At 49.2% G+C, this 26,224-nt stretch overlaps 1 protein-coding gene across 5 annotated transcripts in view; it reads right to left on the reverse strand.

The window, feature by feature from the left end:
- Positions 1-26,224, reverse strand: part of SEPT6 (septin 6) — a 59,625-nt gene that overhangs the window by 28,434 nt on the left and 4,967 nt on the right. For 4 of the 5 annotated variants that reach the window (XM_027861388.1, XM_027861390.1, XM_027861387.1 and 1 more), the window contains exons 2-5: positions 16,752-16,856; positions 13,237-13,351; positions 2,550-2,745; positions 501-687 (exon numbers count right to left, since the gene is read on the reverse strand). In XM_027861388.1, coding sequence (XP_027717189.1) covers positions 501-687; positions 2,550-2,745; positions 13,237-13,351; positions 16,752-16,856 — 603 coding nt within the window. The remainder of the gene's footprint in view (positions 1-500; positions 688-2,549; positions 2,746-13,236; positions 13,352-16,751; positions 16,857-26,224) is intronic. The other variant, XM_027861391.1, reaches the window with a different exon arrangement.

Raw genomic sequence — 26,224 nt, forward strand, 5'->3', positions numbered from 1 at the left:
CACCCCCACCTACTCTCTGGTGCTTAAGGCAAACCCTTTCCTTCCAGTGTTAGAGAGGAGGCTCAAATGTGTCCTCCTTCCCCCAAAGAGAGGGCCCTCCCTGACTGATATCCATCCCCATGTGGAAATGAATGAGCAGAGCCTTCCCTGACAGCAAGTGGTCATAGGGGAGGAGAGAAGAGGGAGCCTGGGGCCACTGACAGATGCTGAAGAGGGCACAGTGCCTTGCTTCCAGGGCCCAGCCAGCCATCATCTTATGCACAGGTATGCTGGCCCCTGAAGGACCCAGCGTCACAAGTGGCAAAGCAAGTCAAAGGTCAAGTCCCAGTGGCAGGGAGCGGGCGAGGGGCATTATCTTGCTAGATGAGGGGTGGCTGGCTATGGGGGACATGAGGGCCATGACAAAGCTCAGAGAAGCCACTAAGGCCCTCTGTCTAGAAGGAGCCCCACTTGGTCAGCCTGTGGCTAGCTGAGTGCCCGGTTGCCTTCCGGCCCACTACCTTGCTGTCCAGCTTCTTCATGGTCACCAGGTCCAGAGACTTCAGGGAGTGACCCGTGGGGGCAATGAAATACAAGCAGACATGGATGCGCGAGTCGTGATAGCTGTGCAGGACCCTTCGGATCTTCAGCTCCTCCTGCAGGTAGGCCTCAAACTGGGCATCGATGAACTCCACAATGGGCTTGTAGCTAGAAGGGAAGAAGACAAAACACGGCCCCCAGGGGGGCCGACAATGACCTCAGAGAGGCCCCACCTGGCCTCTTCTCAATCTTTCCGATGACAGCTAGCGTTGCATAGTGCCACAAGACGTGAAAAGTCCTTTGGAACCTCATTTGATCCTCGCAACAGTCCTGTGAGGTAGGTGCTATCAATATCCCCATTTTATAGATGGGGAAAATCAGGGCCAAGAGCCCTTAAGTGATTTGTCTAGGGTTACAGAGCTAGTGTTTGAGGTAAGACTTGAACTCAATTCTTCCAGACTCCACCATACCACCTACATCAGATCTTCCACACTCCTAAAGCTACCTGTATCACCTTAGTTTCCATGCCTCCAGAATAGACCAATGGCCTTCCAGTCAAGTTATTCCAATCTTCAGGTACAGAACCATTCCTAATCCTGGGCTTTTGCTCATGGGTTCCTAGATTTAGAGCTGGACGGGAGCTCAGAGGCCATCCTGTCCAACCCCCTCCCTCCCCATTTTACAGGTGAGGAAACCAAGGCTGAGAGAGGTACAGTGATTTCCCTGGTGTCATGTAGCTAGTAAGGATCAAAGGTAGGATTCGAATCCAAGTCTTCCTGGGTCCAAGTCCAGCACGAGAAAGAAGGGGAAGGGAATAAGCATTTATATAATACCTACTATGTGCCAGGTCCTGTGCTAAATATTTTACAAATATTATCTCACTTGATCCTCACAACTCTTTGAGGGAGGCGCTGTTATTTTAGAGATGAGGAAACCAAGGCAGACAGAGGTTGCCAGCTATTGAATGTCTGAGGCTCTTTTGAACTCAGGTCTTCCTGACTCCAGGCCTGGCACTCTATCCCACTGAGCTGCACCAAAACCTTAAAAAGGGGGGAAGAGGTAGCAGCTTAGCCCATTATTCTTCTAATCTGGTAGGAATAAAAAGGGCCCTGGCCTGGTAGTCAAGTGACTTTGGACCTGAGTGGCCCCTAGGTGAATCACTTGACTCCCAGGAGCCCTGGCTTCTCAGTAAAAGGAGGAGGTTACACTAGATACCAACCCATATTGACTTAGAAAAGCACAAATTAACATTACCTATGTTATGTTGTATATTTTATTAATTTTGTTAAACATCTCCCAATTACGTTTTAATGTGGTTTGGGCTGCCCTTGGCAGTTCAGACACCTCTACCCTAAGTGACTTTCAAGCGCCCCCAATCTATGACTCAATGATTCCAGGAGAGAAGGAGTCTGGGGGAAAAAAAAAAGCTATACTCTATAGAGGAAGACTTGGGGAAAGAGGTAGGTGGTGTCTGATCTGCAGAAGCACATCTAAAAATGGTGCCTTTTCTTTCCTCTGATACCCTCTTGGGAGGAACACAAATGGAAAGGAAAGAAACCGGAAGAGAAGAGAAAGTGTTTCCTGTTCCAGCAGACTCTCCGTTATTCATATGTGTGTATGGAGGGGGTGGGGGGGAGAGGGAGCACATAATCCCAAACCCCCACTAAAACAAAAATCTTTTCTATGTAGCCTTGGAATGCACTCTCCCCTTCCTAATTGGAAGGGGATTCGGGATATTAAAATGTACATGACCTGGGGCAGGGGATATAGCTGGGGAAAGGAGCAGGCCTGGGTTTGAATAGTGTGGGGGAAGAATCCCGGCTGGGATGATAGAGGTCTGGGGGAAAGATGGAAGAGGACATAAGGAAGCCAAGAGTGGGGCTGGGATGGATGGCAAAGGAACAGGCCATGGTGATCGGGAAGACCCAGATGGCCCATTGGCTCACCCCCCACAGTGGCCCTGTCTTGCCTTCAGGGCAGAAACCTTCCTAGGCCCGGCCAGGCCCGGCACAGCCCCTCCTCTTCCTCACCTGTCTTCCTTGTTGATCTGGTCTCCAAAGCCCACGGTGCTCACCACAGTGAGCTTCAGACCCACATTGCTCTCCTGGAGGTCATAGGTATTGGAACGGAGCTGGACGCCGGGCAGGTAGTGGGTGGTTGTCTCGCCTTCCAGCTTGGTGTTGAACAGTGTGTCCATGAGTGTGGACTTGCCCACACCTGTCTCCCCTGAAAAATAAAAAGGCCCAGGGGCCTTCCATTACTACCATAGCCCCTTCATGACCTCCTTACCACCAGCTCTGAAAAGAGCAGTGTTCTGCAGTCTCCCCCCAGCCCCCACATTACCACCCCCTGGCTTCCTTCAGGTCCCAGCTAAAGTCCCACCTTCTACAGTAAGCCTTCCCAGATTTCCCTTGGTGCAAGGGCCTTTCCTCTATTGACCGGCCGGCCAATTTATCCCATATAGGACTTGTCGGTGAATATCTATTTGCTTGTCTTCCACATTAGATTCTGAGCTCTTTGAGGACAGGGCCTACCTTTTGCCTTTCCTCCTATTCCTAGCACTTAGCAGAGCACGTGCTTTATAATGCTTACTGACTAAAGCAATGACATCCAGCTCAGAGAGGGAGGGCCCCCAAAGCATATGTAAGCATCCCAGATGGCAGCGTTTTGATTTTTGTTGTTCAGTTGTTTCAGTGTGCTCTTTGTGACCCTACTTAGAGTTTTCTTGGCAAAGATACTGGGGTGATTTGCCATTTCCTTCTCCAGCTTATTTTACAGATGAGGAAACTGAGGCAAACAGGGTGAAGTGACTTGTCTAGGGTCACACAGCTAGTAAATGTCTGAGGCCAAATTTGAACTCAGGTCTTCCTGACTCTCCACCCACCGCTCTATCCACTGCACCATCTTGCTGCCCCAATGGCAGCATACGGACAGCTTTAATGTATAACGTTATCTGTGTTTCCTTGTATTTTTGTTTGTTCGGTTAAATATTCCCCAATTACATTTTAATCTGGTTTGGATGCCCTGGGAATATTGGGTACCCCACGAAGCCATGGTGTTCAACACCTCTAGATTAAAGTGATCTTCTTAAAATACAAAACTGACCATGTCTCTGTCCCTCTTCTCCACTTAAAAACCTTCACTATGGGGCAGCTAGGTGGCACAGTGGATAGAGCACCAGCCCTGGATTCAGGAGGACTTGAGTTCAAATCCGGCCTCAGACCAAATACTTGACACTTACTAGCTGTGTGACCCTGGGCAAGTCACTTAACCCCATTGCCTAGCCAAAAAACAAACAAACAAACAAAAAAACCTTCACTACCTCCCCACTGACTTGAGGGTAAACTACAAACTCCTCTGACTGCAATTAAGCCTCCTAATCTGGTTCCCACCTACTTTTCCAGCTTTATTTCACAGAAGTTCCCTTCACAAGCTAGCCACAGCTGTCACAGTGACCTGTGAGCTATTCCAGCCTCAAAGCATTATGATCCTTCACGTTAAGCTCTTCCCTCAGTGATGTATCCATTGCCCAAAATTTTTCTCTCTCAATCTCTCTCCCCCTCCTCCCCTCCCTCTCCTTCTCTTCTCCCTCCTTCTCTCTCCTTTTTCCCTACCTGTGTGTCTCTCTCCCTTTTCTCTCCTCTCCTTTCTCTCTCCCTCTCCTCTTTTCTTCTCCTTCCCTCTGTGTGTGTCTCTCTCCTTCTTCTCTTTCCTTTTCTCTTCTCTCCTTTCTCTCCCTCTCCCTCTCTTTTCCTCTCCTGCCCCTGGCCCCTCCCTCTAGCTGGGCTCCCCCCCCTTCCTCTTCTATCTCCCTTTCTCCCTCTCCCTCTCTTTTTCCTCTCCTGCCTCCAGCCCCTCCCGCTCTCTGGCTCTGCATTCCTCCCCTTCCCTTTCCCTTATTGGTGTACATGTTATATGCCCAAGTACAATATAAACTCCTTAAGGGCAGAGACTGCTTTATTCTTTCTCTTTGCATTCCCACTGCCCAAACACACTAATAAATGTCTAGTAAGTGCTTCTTGAATTGAATTAGAAGGCGTCTTTGAGATTCTTAAGCCATCCAACCCTTTCATTTTACAGAAGAGGGAACTGAGGCCCCAGAGGCATGAAGTATTGACTTAATAATGTTGTTTCTATCTTAAGTGATGCCCAAGGCAGCTGGGTGGCTCAGTGGATAGAGCACTGGGCCTGAAGTCAGGAAGATCTGAGTTCAAATGTGGGCCTGAGACGCTTACTAGTTGACCCTGGGCAAATCATTTGACCGCTGTCTGCCTTAGTCTTCACAAATGCAAAATGGGCATAATAATAGTACCTACCTCACAGAATTGTTGTGAGGCTCCAATGAGATCATATTGGTAAAGTCAGTGCCTGGCACATAGCAGGTACTTAATAAATGTATATTCCCTTCTCTTATTCCCCAAGGTCTTACAGCTAGTGGGCTCTAGTGGCAAACTGGGAGACGGCTTTTCCACTCCTAATCTAGCATCCTTTCTGTTCCACCCCAGTGCCTGGCCCTCCTGATCAAGTCAGGGGACATCCATGACAGTCGGCTGACTGTGCAGGCCCTCTGTGCTTCCCTGCTCGCTTTCTAACCTTCACCTTTGGGGAATTTCATCGAGATGCTTTTTGCTTCTGGGGAAGGGGAGACAATTAGCCATTGTGAATGTTCCAATGATACCATTAACAACTTGTATAGCAGAAATGAAAACACATTTCAATTTTGCAAGTCATTTTCTGTCCATCAACAAGCATTTATCAAGTGCTTACTATATGCCAGACACTGTGCTAAGCCATAGAGATATTTAAAAAAAAAAGGCCACAAAAAGCCCCCTATCTCTGCCTTCAAGAAGCTTACATTCTAATGTGAGAGGGAGAGAAGGGAAGTAGGTGGGAGTGCAGCGGGACAATCTTTGGATAGCTAGGGCAGAGGAGGGCACAGCTGCCAAGCACGAGGGTCTTTCAGGAACGGGGGTCTGGTGGGGGGAGGAGGAGAAAATGGACATGAGATCTATTGGAGAGGATGGTAAGCTGAGATGGGCACTCCTGCCAGCCTGCCTTCTAGGCCAGGGTACTAGAGATCTAGGCGCCATCCTTAGACAAGGGATGCACACTTGGATAAATGCCATTTGAGTTGTTTTCCCTGGAATGGAACCTCTACTCTTCCTTCGCCTAGAGCTCTTAGGCCCAGTGGTGAACCCTAGGAGGTAGCTGCCTGGAGCTAGGGGGCAATACTTAGCAGTGCAAGAGGCTAGGACCCTGAGTTCAAATCTGACCTCAGACACATAACACTCACTAGCTGTGTGACCCTGGGCAAGTAACTTAACCCCACTGTCCCATTAAAAAAAAAAAAAGAGGCTATGACCAGCATTTTCTTTCCCCTTCAAATACAAAGTCAGGGGCCGCTAGGTGGTACTGCAGTGGATAGTGTACTGGGCCTGGATTCAGAAAGACTCATCTTCCTGAGTTCAAATCTGGCTTCAGACACTTCCTAGCTGTGTGACCCTGGGCAAGTCACTTAACCCTGTTTGCCTCAGTTTCCTCATCTGTAAAATGAACTGGAGAAGGAAATGGCAAACCACTCCAGTATCTTTGCCAAGAAAACCCCCAAATGGGGCCATGAAGAGTCAGACACGACTGAATGAATCAACAACAACAAAAGAGGTTATCAGCCAGTCCTGGGTATGGATGAGTCTGTGTGTGCACGTGTGTGCACATGTGCAAACACGAGAGAGGAAGAAAAGAGAGGAGAAAAGAAGAGAAGGGAAGGAAAGGAGAGAGAGGTAAAGAAAGATAGAGTCCTTGAACTGGTTCACACCTCCTCCCCCCCCCATTTCATGCTGGAGCCAGGCAGCCAGGCGCAGGGGGCTGGCCTTCCCATCCTCTCTGAAGCTGGAGTTGGAGCCCCAAATCCCCATGTCCTTCCTCCTCCACCCCCACCTGGCCCCCTCCTGTCCCACTAGGCCAGGCTGCTAATGTGCTTAGCAGACAGGGTGCGCAGGAACGATGCCAGGCAGATCTTGTTTCCAGCCTGGGCCTGCAAAACCCATTAGCAGAAAAAACCCACCAATACCAGCCGTCTTTTTCCCCCTCCAGAGCAAGGGAAAGTATTTGGCCCCTGGAAAAGTTTGTTGAGGGCCACCTGCCTAGTATATCTGAGAGGTGGCAGACTTGGCTGGTTGGCTGGAATGAGTCACCCCCAAAACTGGGAGAAGAGGAAGTCAGCCCAGACAGTAAGTGGGGACCAGGGCCCCTAAGCAGCAGATCACATTTCCTGTACCAAAAGCATGGCCTCACCCAAGATTTTTTTTTTTCTGACTTGTTATTACCTATGGGTTTTAGGAACTGGAGTATGGGCCAGCCTCCCCACCACCTTATGTGAAATACATTGCCCATTCCACCCACACCAGAAATCCAATAGCCACAGCCATAGAGGGATGTTGGACCAGCTCAGATTTTCCTAAGCAAGCACCATGCTTCTGGAGAACTTGCTCTCCATCACCCATGGCTCTTGATCTTGTATCCCTTCTGTGTGTTTCTGAAGATTCACAGAATCTCCAAGCAGGAAGGGGTCTCAGATGCTCCGACCTGACCAAGAATCCACCCACACCCAAACACACACAGACACACACCACAGACACACACACACACACACATACACACACACACCACAGACACACACACACCAGACAGAGACACAGACACATATACACCACAGACACAGATACACACATACACCACAGACACACACACACCCCACCACAGGCACACACGACAGACACACACACACCCCATAGACACACACACACCCCACCACAGACACACACACACACCACAGACACACACACACCACAGACACAGACACATACATACCACAGACACAGATACACACACACACCACAGACACACACACACACACCCACCACAGACACACCCACATACCCACCACAGACACACACACATCACAGACACACACACACCAGACAGAGACACAGACACATACACACCACAGACACAGATACACACACACACCACAGACACACACACCCCACCACAGACACACATGACAGACACACACACCCCATAGACACACACACACATCACAGACACACAGACACACACACACTACACACACCACAGACACAGATATACACACACACCACAGACACACACCACAGACACACACACACACACCACACACACAGATACACACACACACACCACAGACACACACACACCCCACCACAGACACACACGACAGACACACACACACCCCATAGACACACACACACACATCACAGACACACAGACACAGACACAGACACACACGTCCTTGACAACAATGATTTTGCCCTTTCTTAGGCCGACTCCTCTCCAAGTCATTCCTTCTAATTTTAGTAGCTTTTTCCCACATCGAGCCCAAATCTGCTCTTGGCATTGGATGCCTGTTACTCCTCAGGTCTGCCCTTTGGAGTCAAGTAGAATAAGTGAGAGACAACATGACCTGGAGGACAGAATGCTGGACTTAGAGCCAAGAAGGCCTGGGTTCAAATCCTGCCTTTGAAGGATTGTGTGACTCTAAGGAAATAATTTCACCTCTATAAAACTCAGTTTCCTCTTCTGTCAAATAAAGAGGGTGGACTAGTGACTTGCCCAGGGTCACACAGTAAGTGTCTGAGGACAGCTTTGAACTCAGGAAGATGAGTCTTGTTGACTCCAGCCCTGTTGTACTCTATCCACTGCAGTGCCACCTCGCTGCCTCTAACTTTGCATTTGAAGGGGAGAGAAAATACTAGGAATAGCTCGAGCTCTAAATCTATCACCCTTTGGTAAATCTAAACTCTCTCTCATGATATAGCCCTTCATGATACATTTGAAAGGAGCTATCACGTTCCCTCCCAAGGCTTCTCTTCCGCAGACTAAACACCTCCAGTTTCTTCCATCACTTCTCACGTATTTGACATTGGAGCCGTCCCAACATATGGATGCTATAAATCTGTGTCCTGCTCAGAGTATGGGAGACAAACAGAGCAGCTCCTCTGTCTCTGAGAGGTTTCAGCTTGGCTCTCCATGCTATGGACGGTATGTATCTTTTCTATGCTCCGCACGTGCATCTTGCATTATGGGCAAAGGCCCAGAAACTTCGACTTTCCTATTAGATGGAGAAGCTACCCAGAACGAGAGGGCCCCGAGAGTCAGTAATAGACCTCCTTAGAGTGGGAGATTCTGAAGAGTTGTAACCAAGCCCCCTCCCTCCCACTAGACTCATGTTCTCCCTGCCTTCTTCCTCTCCCTTCTCCTTTTTTTCCTTTCTCTATTCCCCCTCCCTCCACTTTGCCAGGGCTAGAGAAGTTGTTCTCAGCTTGTGATCAGTATGAGAGTAAAACATCCATGGAATCCCAGAAGCTCTGAGATGGATGGGCCCCCTCTCCCCCTATGGCCATGTGATCTAGGGCATCCCAGAGCAAGAATGCCCTCAATGACATCTCGGACAAGTTAGCATCCAAACTCTGCTTGGATACCTCCAGGAAGGGGGAGCTCGCTACCTTCCTGCCTCTGTTATTTATGACTCCCGGCAGAACAAGTCACTTAATCTCTCTCTGAGCCTCAGTTTCCTCATCTGTGAGATAAAGGAGTCAGATCGTGTGATCCCTATGGCCTCTGGGGCCAAGCAGAACCAATCTAATCTTTCTTTCACAAGGTGGCTCACCAAACGCTCAAAGATAGTGATGACATCTTCACTAATGACGTCCCCAGTAAGGCTTCTCTTCCCCAAGTCCAACACCCCTTTTTCCTTTCACTGTTCCCCACGGGTCATGATGTCAAGGCCCTTCATCATTCTGGTCACCCTCTTCTGGACATTCTTCAGCTTATCAATGCCCTTCCTAAAATGTGCTGTCCAGAACTTAATACTCCAGGTGTGGTTTGATCGGAACAGAGGAGGGGAAAACAACCAGATACTATGTCTCCCTGTTGTAGCCTAAGTTCAAAACAGCCTTAGTTTTTTTTTGACTGACATATCCCAGTTGACACATATCAAGTTTGTAGTCCACTAGGACTCCCAGATCTTTCCCAGACAAACTGCTGCCCAGTCTTGCCTTCACTATCTCATACTTGTGAAGTGACTGTGACTCAAGTGTGAGACTTTGTTTTGGGAAGGCTAGATCTGTACTTTCATTGATGGAGGGAATTACCTCTGCTAATGCACACAGGCATCTGCTTTGCAACTTCTTGTCCTAGAAAGCTGCCTGGGGCACTGAAAGGGGTCAGGGTCACACGGCCAGGATGGGTCAGAAGGCTTCCTGACTTTCAGGCCGGGTGCCTCTACCCATGATACCACACTGCCTCTAAGACTTTACACAAATCCCTAGAAACGGCAGCTTTTATGACGCTCAGCCCAACCGTTGAGCCTGCCCAGATCTTCTGAGATCCTGAATCTGTCAGCCTGTGGTATTAAGCAGGCCTCTCCACAGTGAGTAGCCCTCATTAACCCCTACAGCTCCATGTCACCTTGGGCAAGTCACCCACTCCTCTGGGCCTCATTTCCTCCCTCCTCCCTCCCTCATTTTACGAATGGGTTAGATTAGCTGAGTTCAAAGGCTCTTTCTTCCCCAGCCAGCTCCAGATCTCCCAATCCTTTACTTTGGGATTGTAAGGACTCCGCTGGTAATGCAGACCTTTGCCCTGCTTCCCATCAGTCCTCTTCCCTCTGTCTGGGGCTCAACCAACATTCCTTCCCAGTCAAAATGCTGGTTAAATCCTTGCAAGAGGTCCTGGACTATTTCACCAGACTTCTGTCCTGTCAAGTCTGGCTTAAAAGAGCAGATAACCTGCTGGGTCTTAGAGCTCGGTTTCCCTCTGGTGCATTGGCTGGGACAGGACCCAATTTGGAAAAGAGCCTCGGTGCTTCTGGTGACCCAGCTGGATCTACAGAACCAGAGAACAGCAAAGGTGGCAGGGGCCTCAGGGCCCACTGAGCTCCAACCCTTTCCTTCAACACAGGAGGAAACTGAGGCTCAGGGAGAGGAAGGGGCCTTCTTTGAGATCTCTCTGTGAGGCCATCCAGTCCAACCTCCCCATTTTACAGATGAGGAAACTGAGGCCCAGTGGTTAACTGACTTGCTCAAAGTTAAATAGTAGAAATCCTTGATCATTTTACAGATGAGGAAACTGAGGCCTAGGAGGCTAAGACCCTGCCTTCACACAGCTCACAGCTGGCGATAGTCCGAGAGGGACTTCAAGCCAAGGGCTCCTGACTCGGAGGCCAGCACTGTTCCCCCTACAGGAAGTTACAACCACATGTGTCTGTGGCCCCAGATATTCATCCCCTTACGGCCAACCTAGTGTTGCGCCTCTCTAATTTTAGCCGGCTTGTTCCTGGACCAGAGGCAGCCAATCCCGTGCTGGTTCTCCCCTTGATGTCTTTGCCAGCGCAGGACAGCCTGCCAGGCTTTGCAGCGTGGAGGAGCCAGGGGCCATGAGGCATCCCAGCAGGCCTTTAGTGGAGGAGTGACAAGAAGGACAAGGAGGGCAGCTCCCACTGGCACAGCACTGCCAGGCTGGCACTAACGGATATGACACACACATTCACAAATGATTATGATACGGAATGATCAGTGGGGATCATGTAAGTACAAGCAAAATAAGCATTTGGGGGGTGATCAGGGAAGACTTCATGGAGCAGGTGGCATATGAGCAGGGTCCCAAGAGAACAGAGGGGGTACAGATGAGTGTGTGTTCTGGGCAGGCTGCCAGGCACAGGAACAGCAGAAGCAAAGGCATGGTGGTGGGACAACATGGAGAGGGGATGGAATGTCAGTAAGCCAGTTTGGCTGGAGTTCTGCCCATGGAGGATAGGAGTGGGAAGGAAGGAGGGAAACAAGCATTTATTGACTGCCTACTATGTGCCAGGCACTGCATTAAGCCATTAACAAGCATGATCTTACTTGGTTTTCACAGCAACCCTTTGAGGTAGGTGCTATTATCCCCATTTTATAGGTGAGGAAAGAAAGTGATTTGCCCAAGGTCATACAGCCAGTAAGTGTCTGAGGCCACATGTGAACAACACAAGTATTCCTGACTCCAAGCCAAGTGCTCCATCCACTGTGTCACCCAGCTGCCACTAAAGGATTATGAGAATTAACACTCAGAAGGTAGGCTGGTGCCAGATGGTGGAGGGCCTTGAATGCCAAATAAGGATCTGGTAGGCAACGGGTTTTGAAGAGACAAGGGACACGATCAGGCTGATGAATAAGGGAGAGAAACTGTGGTGTAATGGAAAAAGTGTCGGAATTGGAGTGAGGAAAACCTGGGTTCAAACTGTGCCCCTTTCACTGATTAGCTGTGTGCCCTGAGCCAGTCACATAACTTCTCTGAACCTCAGATTCCTCATCTGTAAAATGAGAGCATTGGGCTCCACAGCTTCAAAGGTCTCTTCCAGCTCTAAATATCTGATCCTCTGAGTCAGACCTCATTGTGATAGATGAGGCAGAAGGGGAGAGAATGGAAACAGGGAGACCCACGGGGAGGCTATTGCCATGGCCCAGACACTGGCCAAGAAAGGCCTTCACTGGGCAGCAGCCATGGGAAGAAAGAGGAAGGGTCAGAAGTGAGAGATTCCCATTGACCTTGTATTTAATTTATAAGAAGAGTCTGTGTGTGTGTGTGTGTGTGTGTGTGTGTGTGTGTGTCTCTCTCTTTCTCCCCATCGCCCCTTCTCTCTTAACACCACAGGCTGACAGATTCAGGATCTCAGAAGATCTGGACAGGCTCGAATGTTGGGGTGAATGCTGCAAAATTACATTTATCCAGGATTTGTGTAAAGTCTTAGAGGCAGTGTCGTATCATGGGTAGAGGTACCAGCTGGAGAGTCAAGAACCCTGAGTTCGAATCCTGCCTCCTTGCTTCTGACTGACTCTCTCTCTGTCTCTCTGTCTCTGTCTCTCTCTCTCTCTCTTTCCACACACCCACATATGCATGGAGAGAAAGAGAACATACATATATAATATATTGTGTATGTTTTCTCCCCTTTTACAATGGAAGCTCTTTGAGGCCAGAGACAGCTGGATTTTTGACTCTCTGCACCCAGAGCTTAGCACCAGGGCCTGGTGGCACAGAGTAGGTGCTTAAGAAATGCATACTGATTCCTGGAGCTTGCAGAGGCAGGACAACTGGCTCAGCGAGGTTAGCCTACTCTGCTGAAGATGCCCAAACAGGCCTCGGCTCAGAAAGCAGCTGTCCCGTCCCCTGGCCCAGCAGGGTTCCTGGGCTGGCGGAGCCCCCCAAACTGGGCCGGGGCAGCCAGGCCAACAGGACTCACCCCACTGCCCCCAGCTCATAGATGAGCAAGGTTCCTTAGTGTTGAGGTAAGAGGCTTAGGCCAATTAACTCCCTCCCAATCCTGTGCAGGCTCCTGTTGGCTGTTAAGGAGAGCTTTGGTAAAAATAAACTTGACAGCAGAATTTCCATGGGGTCTCATGCAGCGCTGTCCCACATGGCTTAGCCCCATATTCTCCTTTCTTGGCCAGGACAGCCATCAAGTGGAGCCAAGGCAAAAGCAAAAACAATCGTGGAGAGAAGGAGCTACAAAAAAGCATCGTAATAAGGCCATCTGAATGAGATGGGGCCGACACATCATTTAACCTAATTACCTACAAAGCTTCAGCCCTCCATGAAAAATCCCCATTCCGTAATAGAATTTCCTGATATGGAAATACTCACCCACACACAGGATGTTGAAACAGAAACCCTGGCTGACCGATTTATTCACCAGCTGGTCGGGCAGGCTGTCAAACCCCACATGGCCAGTGAGGGGGACTGTCCGGCAATTTTCATCCTAATTTGATCGGGGGGAGGATGGAGGGGGGAAGGAAGAGAGGGGAGAGAGAATAAAAATGAGGACATTTTGAAAAAGGAGATCTGTGTTTCACTTCTCCATTCAAACCCTCTCCGCCCTAGGAAGTAACACCCACCCAAGCAGACTGTGATAACTCTTCCCTCTGCTGCCCCCATCCCAAGACAGCTCAGCAGTCAAAGAAGAAAGCTTGGCTCCCCCTTCTCCTATTCATGGAAACCCTTCCTAACAGCTCCAGGTGGGAACTTGAGGTAGGGAAGGCAGAAGCCTCCAGGAGTGACCACTTGTCCGATGAGTTCTGACTTTGCCTTAGCCCTCACGAATGTGACCCAGGGATGACAGCAAGGACACACCTTGCCCCTCTGTGGTTCAGTGGGTTCGTTTCTGTCCTCTTGGAGCTAGCCACGCTCCTGGAAAACACACTCAATGGCTATTAATGTTAATAGTATGACGTGGGAGGATGAGCACCCAAAGGCTGAGGCAGGTAGAAGGGGTGCGTGTGTGCATTCGTGTCTGTGCATGTGTGTGTGTGTGCATGCGTGCATGCGTGTGCGTTCGTGCGTGTTCGTGTGTGTTCATTAGGACGGCACATGTCAGAGGGACCGAGAGAAAGCAGCCATGATGAGACACTGAAGGCAGAGCTGTGAACTGGCCCAGCCAATCCAGAAAGCGATTTCAAACTGTGCCCCCAAAGTCACAAAACTGGACATCCTCTAAGACCTTGTGAGAGACGTGGCCAGGCCCATATCCCAAAGAGATCCAAAAAAGAGGGAAAAGGACCCAAACATACAAAGAAAGGTTTCGAGGGGCTCTTTTCATAGCAGTGCCAAAGTGGAACCGAAGGGGATGCCCACCTATTGGGGAATGGCGGGACAGATTATGGTATGTGAAGGTAAAGGAACGTCACTGTGTGTGCCATGAGAAATGACGAAATACACAGTTTCAGAGGAAACTAGGTCTACCTTGAAGGAATGCCAAGCTAAGTGAGAATGGGGGGAATAATTTGGAAAATCCCAACGGCCTTACAAAGAAAGGCAACTTGGGAGGACTTTAGAGGAGGTGTGAGGCCAGAGGACTAGGCCAGGGTGCATGCACCTCCCCCCACCTCACCAGGCATTTTGAGGTATGGCCAATAAGGGAGTTTGTTTTGCTGGACCAGGCATATGTGTCAAGAGGGGTTCACATTTCTTTTTCTCTTGTTCAGTGGGGGGCTGGGGGAAAGGGGAAGGAAAGAGAAGAGGCATTTATATAGTGCCTCCTATGTGCCACGCATTGTGCTAAGCACTTTACAAATATTATCTCATTTGGTCCTCACAATAACCCTGTGAGGTAGATACATTATGAAGCCATTTTACAGTCGAGAAAATTGAGGCAAATAGTGGTTAAGTGACTCGCCCAGAGTCACACAGCTAGTAGGCTTCTGAGTGGGGAGGGCAGTGGAAGGGAGAGATAATGAATGCTGGTAAAAATTCATTTTTTTTTTAAAGGATATGAGCTTCTCCATCAAAATGAGAACCCTGTGAGATTAAAGACTTTCACTTCTGGCCCTCTATCCCCAGTGCCCAGCCCAGCACTCAGAACATAGTGAGTGCTTAATCAATGTTTGTCAATTGGCTGGTCGATTGTGTGTGTATGAGCACAGCATACATGAACAGCCATCACCACAGACAATTCACAGGCGCGGCCACATTAACAAAAGGCCAGGGCGGGGTGGGGGGTGTGCCGGAGGAGAAAGGAAAGGAAAATTGGGCTTTGCCAATAACAGGACCAGACAAGAGGAGAAACTGTAGAAGAGGACAAAATTTCTGGAGTTGGGTTGGGTATGAGTGAGGTTTGGGCTGTTGACAGCAGGAAGCCAGAGGCAGCATCCTGGGCTGGGTGAACAGGCTGCTCCCAAGCTCCGGGGGATTTGGGTCCCTGGAGCCCTGTTCCTTCCTTTCCCCTTGTAAGCCGGAGCTGACAGTCACCATTTGGCACAAGTGGCACCCCCAGATCCCCTTGCCGAGAGATGCCAGCATCACATTTCCCAGAGTTCCTGTGGGCCGCTTCCCCCAGAAACCTCTTCTCTCCTCACATGGTCCCCATTGGGTGGTGCCAGGTGGGGCCTCCCTGGGCTCCAGACATGGGAGGGTCAGGCTGCCCCCACCTTCTCCACGAGAAGGGTTTTGTTTTTCATGGGGCAGGAGCTCCTAGGAAGCTTCCTACACCAGGCCTGCTCTGGCTATTAGCAGTGAGTGCTGCATCCCAGCATGGCCCTGGGCTATCCTGACAGCTCGGCTCTTCATTTCCAAACACTTGTTTCTTTTCAAAGAAGCAAAGTAAGATGTGAAATCTCCCACTGCCAGGTCCTCCCCACCGTGGGGATGAGGCAGGGCCTTAGAAGCAAATGCACTTTCTCATTAGGACCTCACTCCACAGCAGCTTCCCACACTGGGACAGCCCCAGCCCTGGGGTTTCCGGAGCTGTTTTATCACCTCCGACTGCTCTTCCTGTCTCTTTAGCCAGCCAGCATCCCTGGTACAGGAAAAGCACTGCAAACCCAGAGAAGATTCCAGCCCAGCAGGTGGGGGGTGCCAATGACTTTTGTGGCCATATTTTTAATCAGTCACTTAATAAGAATGTACCTGGCATGCCCAGCCCTGAAAGAGGGGCTCACAATCAAGTTGGAGAGACAAGACAGGCAAAAATGAAACAAGGAGACAGGAAGACAAGACAGTCCAAAGTCAAGGGCCAAACTGCATGGTGTGGGCTATGAATGTTATAGGTCAGAGGTCAGAACAGGAAGACCAGGGTGGGAGGGGTGGTTTGGAAATCACAGATAGGGAGAACAGTCCAGGCAAGGACAGGGAAGGCAGAATAAGAGTGACATTCAAGAGGACAGCCAGGAGACCATCCTAGTGGAAGGGAAAGGCCTATCCAGAGGAATAGTGGAAAATAAGGTTTGCTAGACAAGGTGGGGGTCAGATTATGTATGGGCAGCTAGATGGTCCAGTCAAGTCAGGACAGATCTAAGTTCAAATCCTGCCTCAGACACTTACTAGCTGTATAGCTCTGGGCAAGTCACTTAAACCACTATCTGCCTCAGTTTCCTCATCTGTAAAATAAGGAATAATAATAATAATACTAGCACCTATCTCCCAGGATTATTATGAGGATAAAGTTAGATAATATTTGTAAAGTACTTTGCAAAAACTCAAAGCACTATATAAATTCTAGCTCTTACTATTACTATGTTTGGCCTTGAATGCAGAATTGAAGCATCTAGTTAACAGGAGTCAGGAACTTGCGGGCCTCGAAGCCACAAGTGAGGGCGAAATCAGACAAGAAGGGAGGCGTCTGGGCGTGAGGATCAGCTGTGTGTGACAGCAAGTAGGTCACTTACTTTCCCTCTCTTGGCCTCAGTTTCCTCATCTGTAAAATGGAACGATGATAACAGCGGTCCTGTCCTCGTCACAAGGAGGAAAAGCAGTGCCTGATCCTTAACGTGCTGTGTACAAATGGAAGCCTGCATTAGTGCAACCTCTGGGCTGGGACAGCAACGTGATGGAAGCATTCTCCTCCTAGGTCAGCCCTTATCTTTCCAGACAACTTGAAAGTCATTCATATCAATAATAATAATAATAATAATTTCTACAATAATAATGATAGCGCTTTACATACACGATCTCCTTTGAGCTTCTGGGAGGCAGGTGCTACAGATATTATTAACCACATTTTACAGATGGGGAAACCGAGGCTCAGAGAGAGTGAAGGTCTTGGCCACCTCACTGAGGTGGGATTCGAAGTCTCTTGACACGGATTCCTGCAGTCTTTCCGTTATGGACCTCCTAATAAAAGCTTAATGAATAGCGTTTTTTAAAAAGCCTACTACTTGTCCATTCACCCTCCAGAGGCAGGGCAGGTCAATGAGTCGAGTACCAGGCTTCCAGAGAAAGCCCTTTGCCCACAACGACCCTGGGATGGAAGGAGCGAAATGATAATCACCATTCCCATTTTATACAAGAAGAGGGTAAGGGACTTGCCTCCTTGGGCCCCAAAGGTCGGAAGCGCCAGACAGAGTTAGGAATAGGCCCCAGCTCTCCCGACTTGCAGTTCAGTACTCTTTTCCACTATCCCTCATGACCCCTAAGGCAGAGCCCAACCTTGCACGAGCAGACTGGGCTCCTTGACTTGGCTGGAAAGACTAATTAAGGGTAATTAGCGAGCCCCAAATCAGCTAGTTAGTCAACAAACAATCAGTGAAGGAGAAAACAAGAAAAGATTTTGCAAAACCTGGTATCTGAAAGTCAGGCAACAATTAGCCTACTGTGCGCCAGGCACTGGGCTAAGCACTGGGGAGACAAAGAAATGAAGAAAACAGTCCCTGCTCTCGAGGAGCTCTTGGTCTAATGGAAGAGGAGACGTGCAGAGAACTCCCTCTCAACAAGGTGTGCACAGGATAGGGTGGGAAGAGTCTCAGACGGAAAGGCTTCGTGACAAAGGTGGGATTTGAGGGAGGCCAGGAGGCCGAGATGAGGAGGTCAGCCAGTGGAAATGCTCTGAGTCAGGAGATGATGGAGTGTCTACCCGTGAATCTTACCAAAGGTACTGGGGAACTCCAGGTGTGGAAATTGACTCCAAAAATATTAAATGTGTTTTTCATGTTAACTGAGGGTTGAAGGTGGAGCCTCCCCTCCCTGCCTTGGATATATTTGCATACTTTTTTGCCTTAATAAGTCAAAGCTGAGTCTTGCCTCGAGTCTAATATGAGGTAATGTATGCAAATGAGATCATATATTCAACACACCGAGATAATGAAGGTAAATGAGATGATATATGTAAAGAGCTTTGCAAACTTTGAAGCAGTATTCAATGTTAGCTATTATTATTGTCATTATTACTTCTTTGATAACTGAGGATTCTGCAGAACATCAGTCATGCTGCTGAATATCAGTTTTGACTGTTCAGGGCAGTTGATGTAAGGAGTCGCAGTTGGACTGATACCAGCTTTGAAAAAAAATCTCTTCTTGCTTTCTCCTTTGAGTCAAGCAAAACAAATCCACTGTGGAGAATGAAAGGCCCCCATTAGCGGGGTTCCAGTTCCTTGAGGTCTCACTTAACTGCTAACAGCACACAGTAGGTACTTGATTAACACCACTACAGAAAGCCAGCTCTGGGTGAACTGATAATGCTCACCAGGTCCAGCGATGGCAAGACCAGTGTGCCCAGAGGCCATCTTTGATGACAGGGGACACCATACTGGTACACAATAAGACCACACAAAGCTTCCTCATCTTGGCCCACACTGTGCTGGACCCCAGGACACAAGCATCTCTGTCCCTCAGCGAAGTCTTTGGGGCAGCAAAAGTCATAGCAATGCTGTCAACAGAGCTAAAGGGCAGACACAGTAGAAGAGACCTGTTCCTTTGAGAGCCACCCCCACCCCCACCTCTCCAGCTCCATTTCCTGTTTTCTCCTCGCCTACAGGCACCTCCACTTTCAAAGGATGGTTATCTATCATATTTCATTTCATAGGCAGATACGGCCATCTCCTCCTCTTTGCTGCTTCATTAAAGATGTACCAATTTAGGTTCTGATTGAACACCATCAGGTTCATTCTCCAAAGAGGGAGGAACCAGGTCTCTGAGCTGGACTTCTCTTAAATTGCCCCTGCTCTGAAATATAGGCAGAGCCTGCAGAAAGCCCAATGCAGCTAACACAGTCAGTGAGCAAGCCAGATCCAAGGCCTCTGGGGACTGACAGTCTCCAGTTGGCATTTCCCAAGTCCCTCTGAAGCTGTGCTCCCCAAGCCAGTGGCATTCATTCTAAAGGATCTCTCTCTTTTTTTCCTTCTCTTATACACACACACACACACACACACACACACACACACACACACGTGTGTATATACACACAGGTTTAGAGTTTGTTGAAATTCCCCTTGGGCTTCCTGCACCCAAACAGCCAAACAGAAGGGGAGAAAACCTGGCATGCATTTAACTTCCCCAGCCTGGTACCTTGAGTGGCAGCCATCTTGAATGAGACAGAAGGCACCATGCTGAATTATGGTCCTACTTAGGTGGTGAAAAGTAAGGCCTACCAGGGGTGGGGAACCTATGGCCTCAAGGCCACATGTGGCCCTCTAGGTCCTCAAGTTCGGCCCTGTGACTGAACTTCACAGTGAAGTCTGGATTCCCCACCTATGATGTAAACTATATCCTTTAAGCTGTTTTATTTGGAGAAAAAGAAGGAGGCTACTTGAAGGCAGGGACCATATATCTATAGAATCTCCCTCCAAAAATATGTCATCCTTCCCCATATACCTATGGCCCTATAAACTCAGATTCACTAGAACCCTAACTGAACAGATTTTTTTTTGGTTTTTCTATTCCAGAAAAGGGTATATCATAAGAACCCAAGCTAACCTTGGGGATTTAGTCAAAAGCATAACTTCCAAGAGATGTGCATCCCAACTCTAGTAGAATGGAAGCTTTTTGAAGGCAGGAAGGAGTCTCCCTTTTGCCTCCATTACCCAGCACCTACAGTGAGTACTTAATGAATACTTGTGGATGAATGAATGAATGAATGAATACTTATGGATGAATGCATAAATGAATGAATGAATACTTGTGGACCTTCTCCCTCTCCAATCTAGGACAGTAACCACTGGGGTTCTGAATGAAACCCCGAATGACTCCCAGGCAGCAAACAATAATAGAAAGATGGTCACTAGCCTCTGCTTATAGAACAGGCAGAAAAGTGGAGTCCAGCTGTTTCAAAGCCTTCTGGCAACAAGGAAAGAAATAAGAGTGGGTTGTTGCTTCGTACCCATCTGACCAGAAAATACAATTCACCAGACTGTCCTATCCTCACCCCCTACTTCATCTGTTTTATCGTACAAAAAGCATGGGGCATTGTGCCGAAATACAGCAAAATCCTTAAAGAACACACCATGGAGCACTGAGTTTGGAGTCAGAGTTTTTGGCTTTAAATTCCAGCTCTTACTAATGGCTAGCTGTATGACCCTGGGCCAGTCACTGGCCCTCTACGGGCCTTCATTTCCTCCCGTGTCAAACAAAGGAGGGGGAGTGTGACTAGATGGCCTCTGATTAGATGAGAGGATCAGAGACACAGAGAAGTAAATTCAGAATACATGCCAAGAAGTCTGGGAAGAGGGAAATGCAAAGACGAGAAGCGTCAGTATCAGGAGATGCCTCGTGGAGGAGAGGACCGGTCAAGCCATGCCCAAAATGGAGGCAAGGATTCCAAGAGGCCTAGGTGAGGAGGGAGAGCATGCCAGGCCTGGGAGACAGCCTCTGCAAAGGCATCTGGAACAAGGGATGGGGAACAACAGGCAAGGCAGCAGGCTGGCACGTGGCCTGGGTGAGGAGGAGGTAGAGAGAAGCAGTGAGGAAAGGAAGGGTAGAGCCAGACTGAGAAGGGCTTGAAATGGCACTAGGGAGCCACTGACGCTTCCTCAGCAGGGGACTGACGGAGCAGCGGACCTATGCCTTAGGATGAACAGTAGGGCAACTGCATGGGGGAACAGATTGGAGAAGGGGAAGGCTGGATTCCAGGAGACCAACTGGAGGCTATTGCCTCCAGGAAATCAGTAACGAGGGCCTGAACTAGGCTAGACAGAGAGGAGGGAACAGATGTGAGAACACAGAGGAAGAATCCATGTGACATTGCAACCGACCGGACATGGCAGATTAAGGGAGAGTGAAGAGTCACGGGAGACTCCAAAGCGGAAAACCTGGGTGACTAGAAGGATGGCTGTACCCTCAGCAGAACTAGGGAAGAAGTTACGAGGGGGGGAGGGGAGGGAACACACATCTAACAAGCGCCTACAGTGTGCCAGGCACTGTGCTAAGTGAGTTACAAATATTGTCTCATTTGATCCGAGGAGGAGGGTGGATTTCAGAGAGAATAGAAGGAATTCTGTTTTGGATGTGTTTGAGGTGCCTATGGGCCATTCTGATGGATGAGTCCAAGAAGCAGCTAGAAATTCAAGACTGGAACTCAGGAAACAGACTAAAGCCAGATAAATGCATCTGGGAGTCGTCGACAAAGAGGTGATAATCAAACCTGAGAAAGCTGACGATCTCACCAAGAGAGAAGAAAGTCCAAGACAGAGAAGGTTCAGGGACATACTCACACATAGAGGGAAGGACGTGGATACTTTCAAGGACGTGGATACGCTCATACATGAGGGGAAGGATGTGGATATATGCTCATACATGGTGGGAAGGACATGGATATGTTGGTACATGGGGGAAAGGATGTGGACACGCTCATACATGGCAGGAAGAATGTGGATATGTTTGTACATGGGGAGATGGATGTGGATATATGCTCGTACGTGGGGGAAGGACGTGGATATGTTGGTACATGGGGAGATGGATGTGGATATATGCTCGTACGTGGGGGGAAGAACATACCTTCAGAAGCAAATGAGACAGAGAAGGAAAGATCAGAGAGGGAGGAGGAGAATCAGGAGGGAGGAATATTACAAAAACACATCGAGGAGGGAGTATCCAGAAGAAGGGGGATGACCAATATTGTCAAATGCTCCCGAAGGGCCAAAGAAGTATGAGGACTGAAAAAAGCCTTTGCATTTAGCACTGAAGAGTTTCTGGTAATTAACTTGGGGGAGGACACTTTCAGGTCAGTGGTGGAGTAGAAAAGCTAGACTGCAAGTGATCAAAGAGACAGTGTGGGGACCATGGCATGTTTTAAGTCCTTTCAGTACCTGAGATGTACTTCCTCTGGGCCTAGAATCTTGAACTCATTTAGAGCAACTAAATGCTCTCATTTCCTCATCTCTCTTGGGTTTCATTTCCCTCTTTTCAAAACTGGGGAAGCATTATGGTACAGTGGGAAGAGAGCTGGATTTGGGGTCCCAGGACCTGGGTTTATACCTTAACTCTGCTATTCCCTGTGTGCAAGTCACTCCACTTTGAGGGGCAGCTAGGTGGCGCGGTGGATAAAGCTCTGGCCTTGGAGTCAGGAGGACCTGAGTTCAAATCCAGCCTCAGACACTTGACACTTACCAGCTATGTGACCCTGGGCAAGTCACTTAACCTCAATTGCCTCACCAAAAAGCAAAAAGTCACTCCACTTTGATGTGCCTCAGTTTTTTCATCTGTAAAATAAGGTTGGCCTAGATGGCCTCAAAGGTCCCTTCAAGTTCTAAATCTGGGAACCTAAGGCAGTGCCAGTCCTGGCTTCTGACATCAGCTTTTTCAAAGGTGGCAGAAGGCTCCAGGATAATTAACTAGGAGATCCCTCCAGCTCCCTGCCAAATAGCAAATGCTGAAATCAGAGGGGGCACCAGAAAGGTAAACAGGGCTGATGGTGATGAGAACCTAGGTAGTGAGAAACAAGACCCCAAATACTGGCACTGCCCGTATATGCTGTATCTTTACAGTAAACTGGAGGCTTCCTGAGGGCAGGGACTGCCTCAACATTTTGTCCATGTCTCCCCAGCATGACGCACAGTGCTTATTAATTACTTGCTGAATGAGAAATGTCAGGGGAAGTGTGCCCTTTGTGAAAAGCTTCACTGTACAATTCCTTCAGGAAGGCAGCCCTTACGGTCCACTTCGAAGATGATACTATTTATGGATATCAAGCTTTCCAAACCACACCAACTGCCTAAAGCAAGGCATACCTGTAGAGCCCCAAACTAATGGATCACTTGTGTGTCCCCCTTTTCCTTCCCCAGCTAATCAACCAACTGACAAGCATTATTAAGTGCCTACTGTATGCCAACAACTGTGTTGGCTACAGGAGTCTTTAAAGGAAAAAAAAAAAGAAAAGAAAGAGATCATTCCTGGCCTCAGGGAGCTGACAGTCTATTGGAGGCATCTGGTGGCACAGTGGACAGAGTGCTGGGCCTCAAATCCAGCCTTGGACACTTAGCTGTGTGACCCTGGGCAAGTTACTTAACCTCTCTTTGCCTCAGTTTCTTCAACTGTAAAATGGAGATAATAAAAGCCGCTATCTCAAAGGATCACTGTAACGATCAAACGAGATACTACTTGTAAAGTGCTTAGCACAGTGCCTGATGCACAGTAGGTGCTCTATAAATGCTTATTCCCTTTCCTAGCAAAGGAAACAACCCATATATAGGTATATGTAGACAAAATGGACCCAAGATGGTTTGGGATGAGGAGACCCTCAAAGCTGGGTGGAGGGAGCAGGAAAGGCCTCCAACGGGGGCACCACCTGAGCTGTATTTTGGAGGATGCTAAGGGTCTAAGCATGGGGTGAAAATGCCTTCTCTGCCTCTCTGAGCCTCCCAGAGCTGCTTAGAGCACTGAGGTTAAGTGACCCAGGGTCACATAGCTGTCTTCCTGGCTCCACAAGCAGGGCTCCATAACTATTGGGCCACACTGCCTGCCTCTCAACTGGAGGGCAGCAGTGACCCTAAAATGGCAATTGGGCCCCTCAGGGGTCAGAATACAAAATAATACATTACACATTTACAAAACGTTTACTGTGTACGGATACGGAAGGGACTTTAGAGATTGGGGGCTACTCTGGCCCTGGCATCCTGAGCACTCAGAGCAGGGAAGGGGTGGGAATGCATTTTGCTATCCAGCTAGGATTCATACCCTAAGCAAGAGGCTGTAAAGAGAGTTGGGCCTAAAAGGAAATCAGCCAGAGGACAAAAGGAAGTACGGCTCACACATCAGTCGGGCTCTGGAAAGGTCCAAGTGAGAATGGGCAGGGCCTGAGGGCTAAGAGGTCCGAGGCCCAGGGAACCACCATTGCCGGGGTCCCTCTTTTCTCTCTCCCTGGCTGGCTTTTTGGTAGCCATTTGCCCCTCCCCCCCCCCCCCCCCCCCCCCCCCCCCCCCCCCCCCACCTGTAGGCCTTGGGCTGCCCAGTGTTTTATTGATGAGGCCTCAGGGTTGAGAGGTCACAAGGCTTGAAACCAGCCAGATTCTTGGTAAGATATCATCCTCAGGCCAAGGATGCCCCTCCCTGCTCAGGGCTGGGAGACCCGGAAGCAGTTTCCCTACAGTGGTCACTATTCAACCACCTGGAAAAATGCAAAATGGCCAGGTCATCCCCACCCCCATCCACCTACCCAGGTGAAAAAGCTCAACTGCCCTTTGAGGGATGCCCGAGCCTCTACCAGGGAGACAGCACTGTATAGTGACAAGAGCACTGGGCTTGAAGACACAGGGCTGGCCCTCATTTTACAGAGGAGGAAACTGAGGCCGAGGGAGGTGATATGAGTTGCCCAAGGGTACTGGTTGAATCCTAGATCAAGAACTGGAAGGGGTCTCAGAGGCCATCTAGTCCCACCTCCTCAGATTACGGGGGAAGAAACTGAGGCCCAGGGAGGAGTCAGGAGACTCCTAACTAGCCGTGTGACATGGACAAGTTACTTCATTTCACTTGCTGGAGCCTCACTTTCCTTATCTGTAAAATGGGGATAATCATACCCACAGTATCTACCAGGGTTGTTGTGAGACTACATGAGAGTGTGATAAGGCACTGTCTTCATCGTCAATAAACTGACCCTGCTTACTAGGAATCTGAGAAAGAAACCTGTTCTCTCCCGTCTGGGCTGCCTGATGCCCCCTCCAGGGCCCGAGGGGTCAAGGTGTGAGAGGGACACTCCCCCCGCCCCAGCTCTAACCCCTAGCGGCTTCTTTCCCATCCACTCCCTAAAGGCCCTGGCCCGGGAGAACCAGCTCTGGCCAGGCCTCTCTCCTCCCAGCTGAGGGCTCTGCATAATTCAGCAGATGGCTGATTGTCTCTAACTAGAAGGCAGTGACGGAGAGGGGAACAGCATTTCTCACCCTCCAGAGCGTTTGCTCCACCCCCCCCCCCATCCGTGTGCAGGCGGCAAAGAAACCCAGTTTCAAGCCCCTGCGGCAGACACCTCCTCCTGCCAAGCTCAGGAGGAAGGGGTTGGGTTTCTAATTTATCCCCCCCACACCAGTTGTTCCTTAAAATAATCTCTCATTACTTGGATGGTGGCTCCAAGATGTTTATTTAAAGCAGTATGGGGGGGGGGTGGAGAACCAAGACAAAATAGCCCGAAATCCATGACTGAGCTCTCTCACAGTTAACTAAGCTTTCTACTGCTTTATGGGAGCAAAAGGGCAGTGAGGGGCGGGGGGGAGGGGACACCAGGGCTCTTGGGATGCTTTCCTAGAAATAGGACCAAAAGAAGTATTCCTAAAAGGTTGGACTGTCCCGAGGGGTGCCTCAGTTTCCCCATCCATACAGTGATGAGATGAATACTACTCCATTGGTGGGGGTGGGGGGTGGGGGCCGTGCTGTCAGGGGAAAATGACATCATATGGCTAGGAGCCCTTTAAGCTGTTAGAAGCAAGCCATATTAAACTAAGGTATTATTTTTATTACATAATGCTATTATATAATATAGTCAAGTTGGTTCTCCATACCCATGGTATTTCTGTGGGTCATCCATCCACTGAGATATTCCCACATCCCTTAAGAGTCTGGACAGCACGAATAAACTGAAAAGTTGGTTGGAATATAGGGGAAAGAGCACTGGATGGAGGTGGGGAGGGGTGTCAGGGAATTGGGATCAGAGCCTCAGCATTTCCTCTGGCAGGGAGACTTTGGGCAAGTCATTTCATCACTCTGGGCATCAGTTCCCCTGCCCCCTCCCCAAATGGAACTGAGAAATAGGAACACAGATTTTGAGCTGAAAGGGAGCTTAGAGGCCCGAGTCCAAACTGCCTCATTTTACAGCTGAGGAAACTGAGGCACAAAGGGGTTAAGTGACTTGCCTAGGGTCACATACCTAGGGAGTCAATGAGACAGGATTCGAATTCAGGTTTTCCTAATTGTAGGGCTAGCAATTCTTTCCCCTGTCTAACCGCCC

Source organism: Vombatus ursinus, unplaced genomic scaffold (genome assembly GCF_900497805.2).
Source record: "Vombatus ursinus unplaced genomic scaffold, bare-nosed wombat genome assembly UNPS02014735.1, whole genome shotgun sequence".
In the NCBI taxonomy this organism is placed as follows: Eukaryota; Metazoa; Chordata; class Mammalia; order Diprotodontia; family Vombatidae; genus Vombatus; species Vombatus ursinus.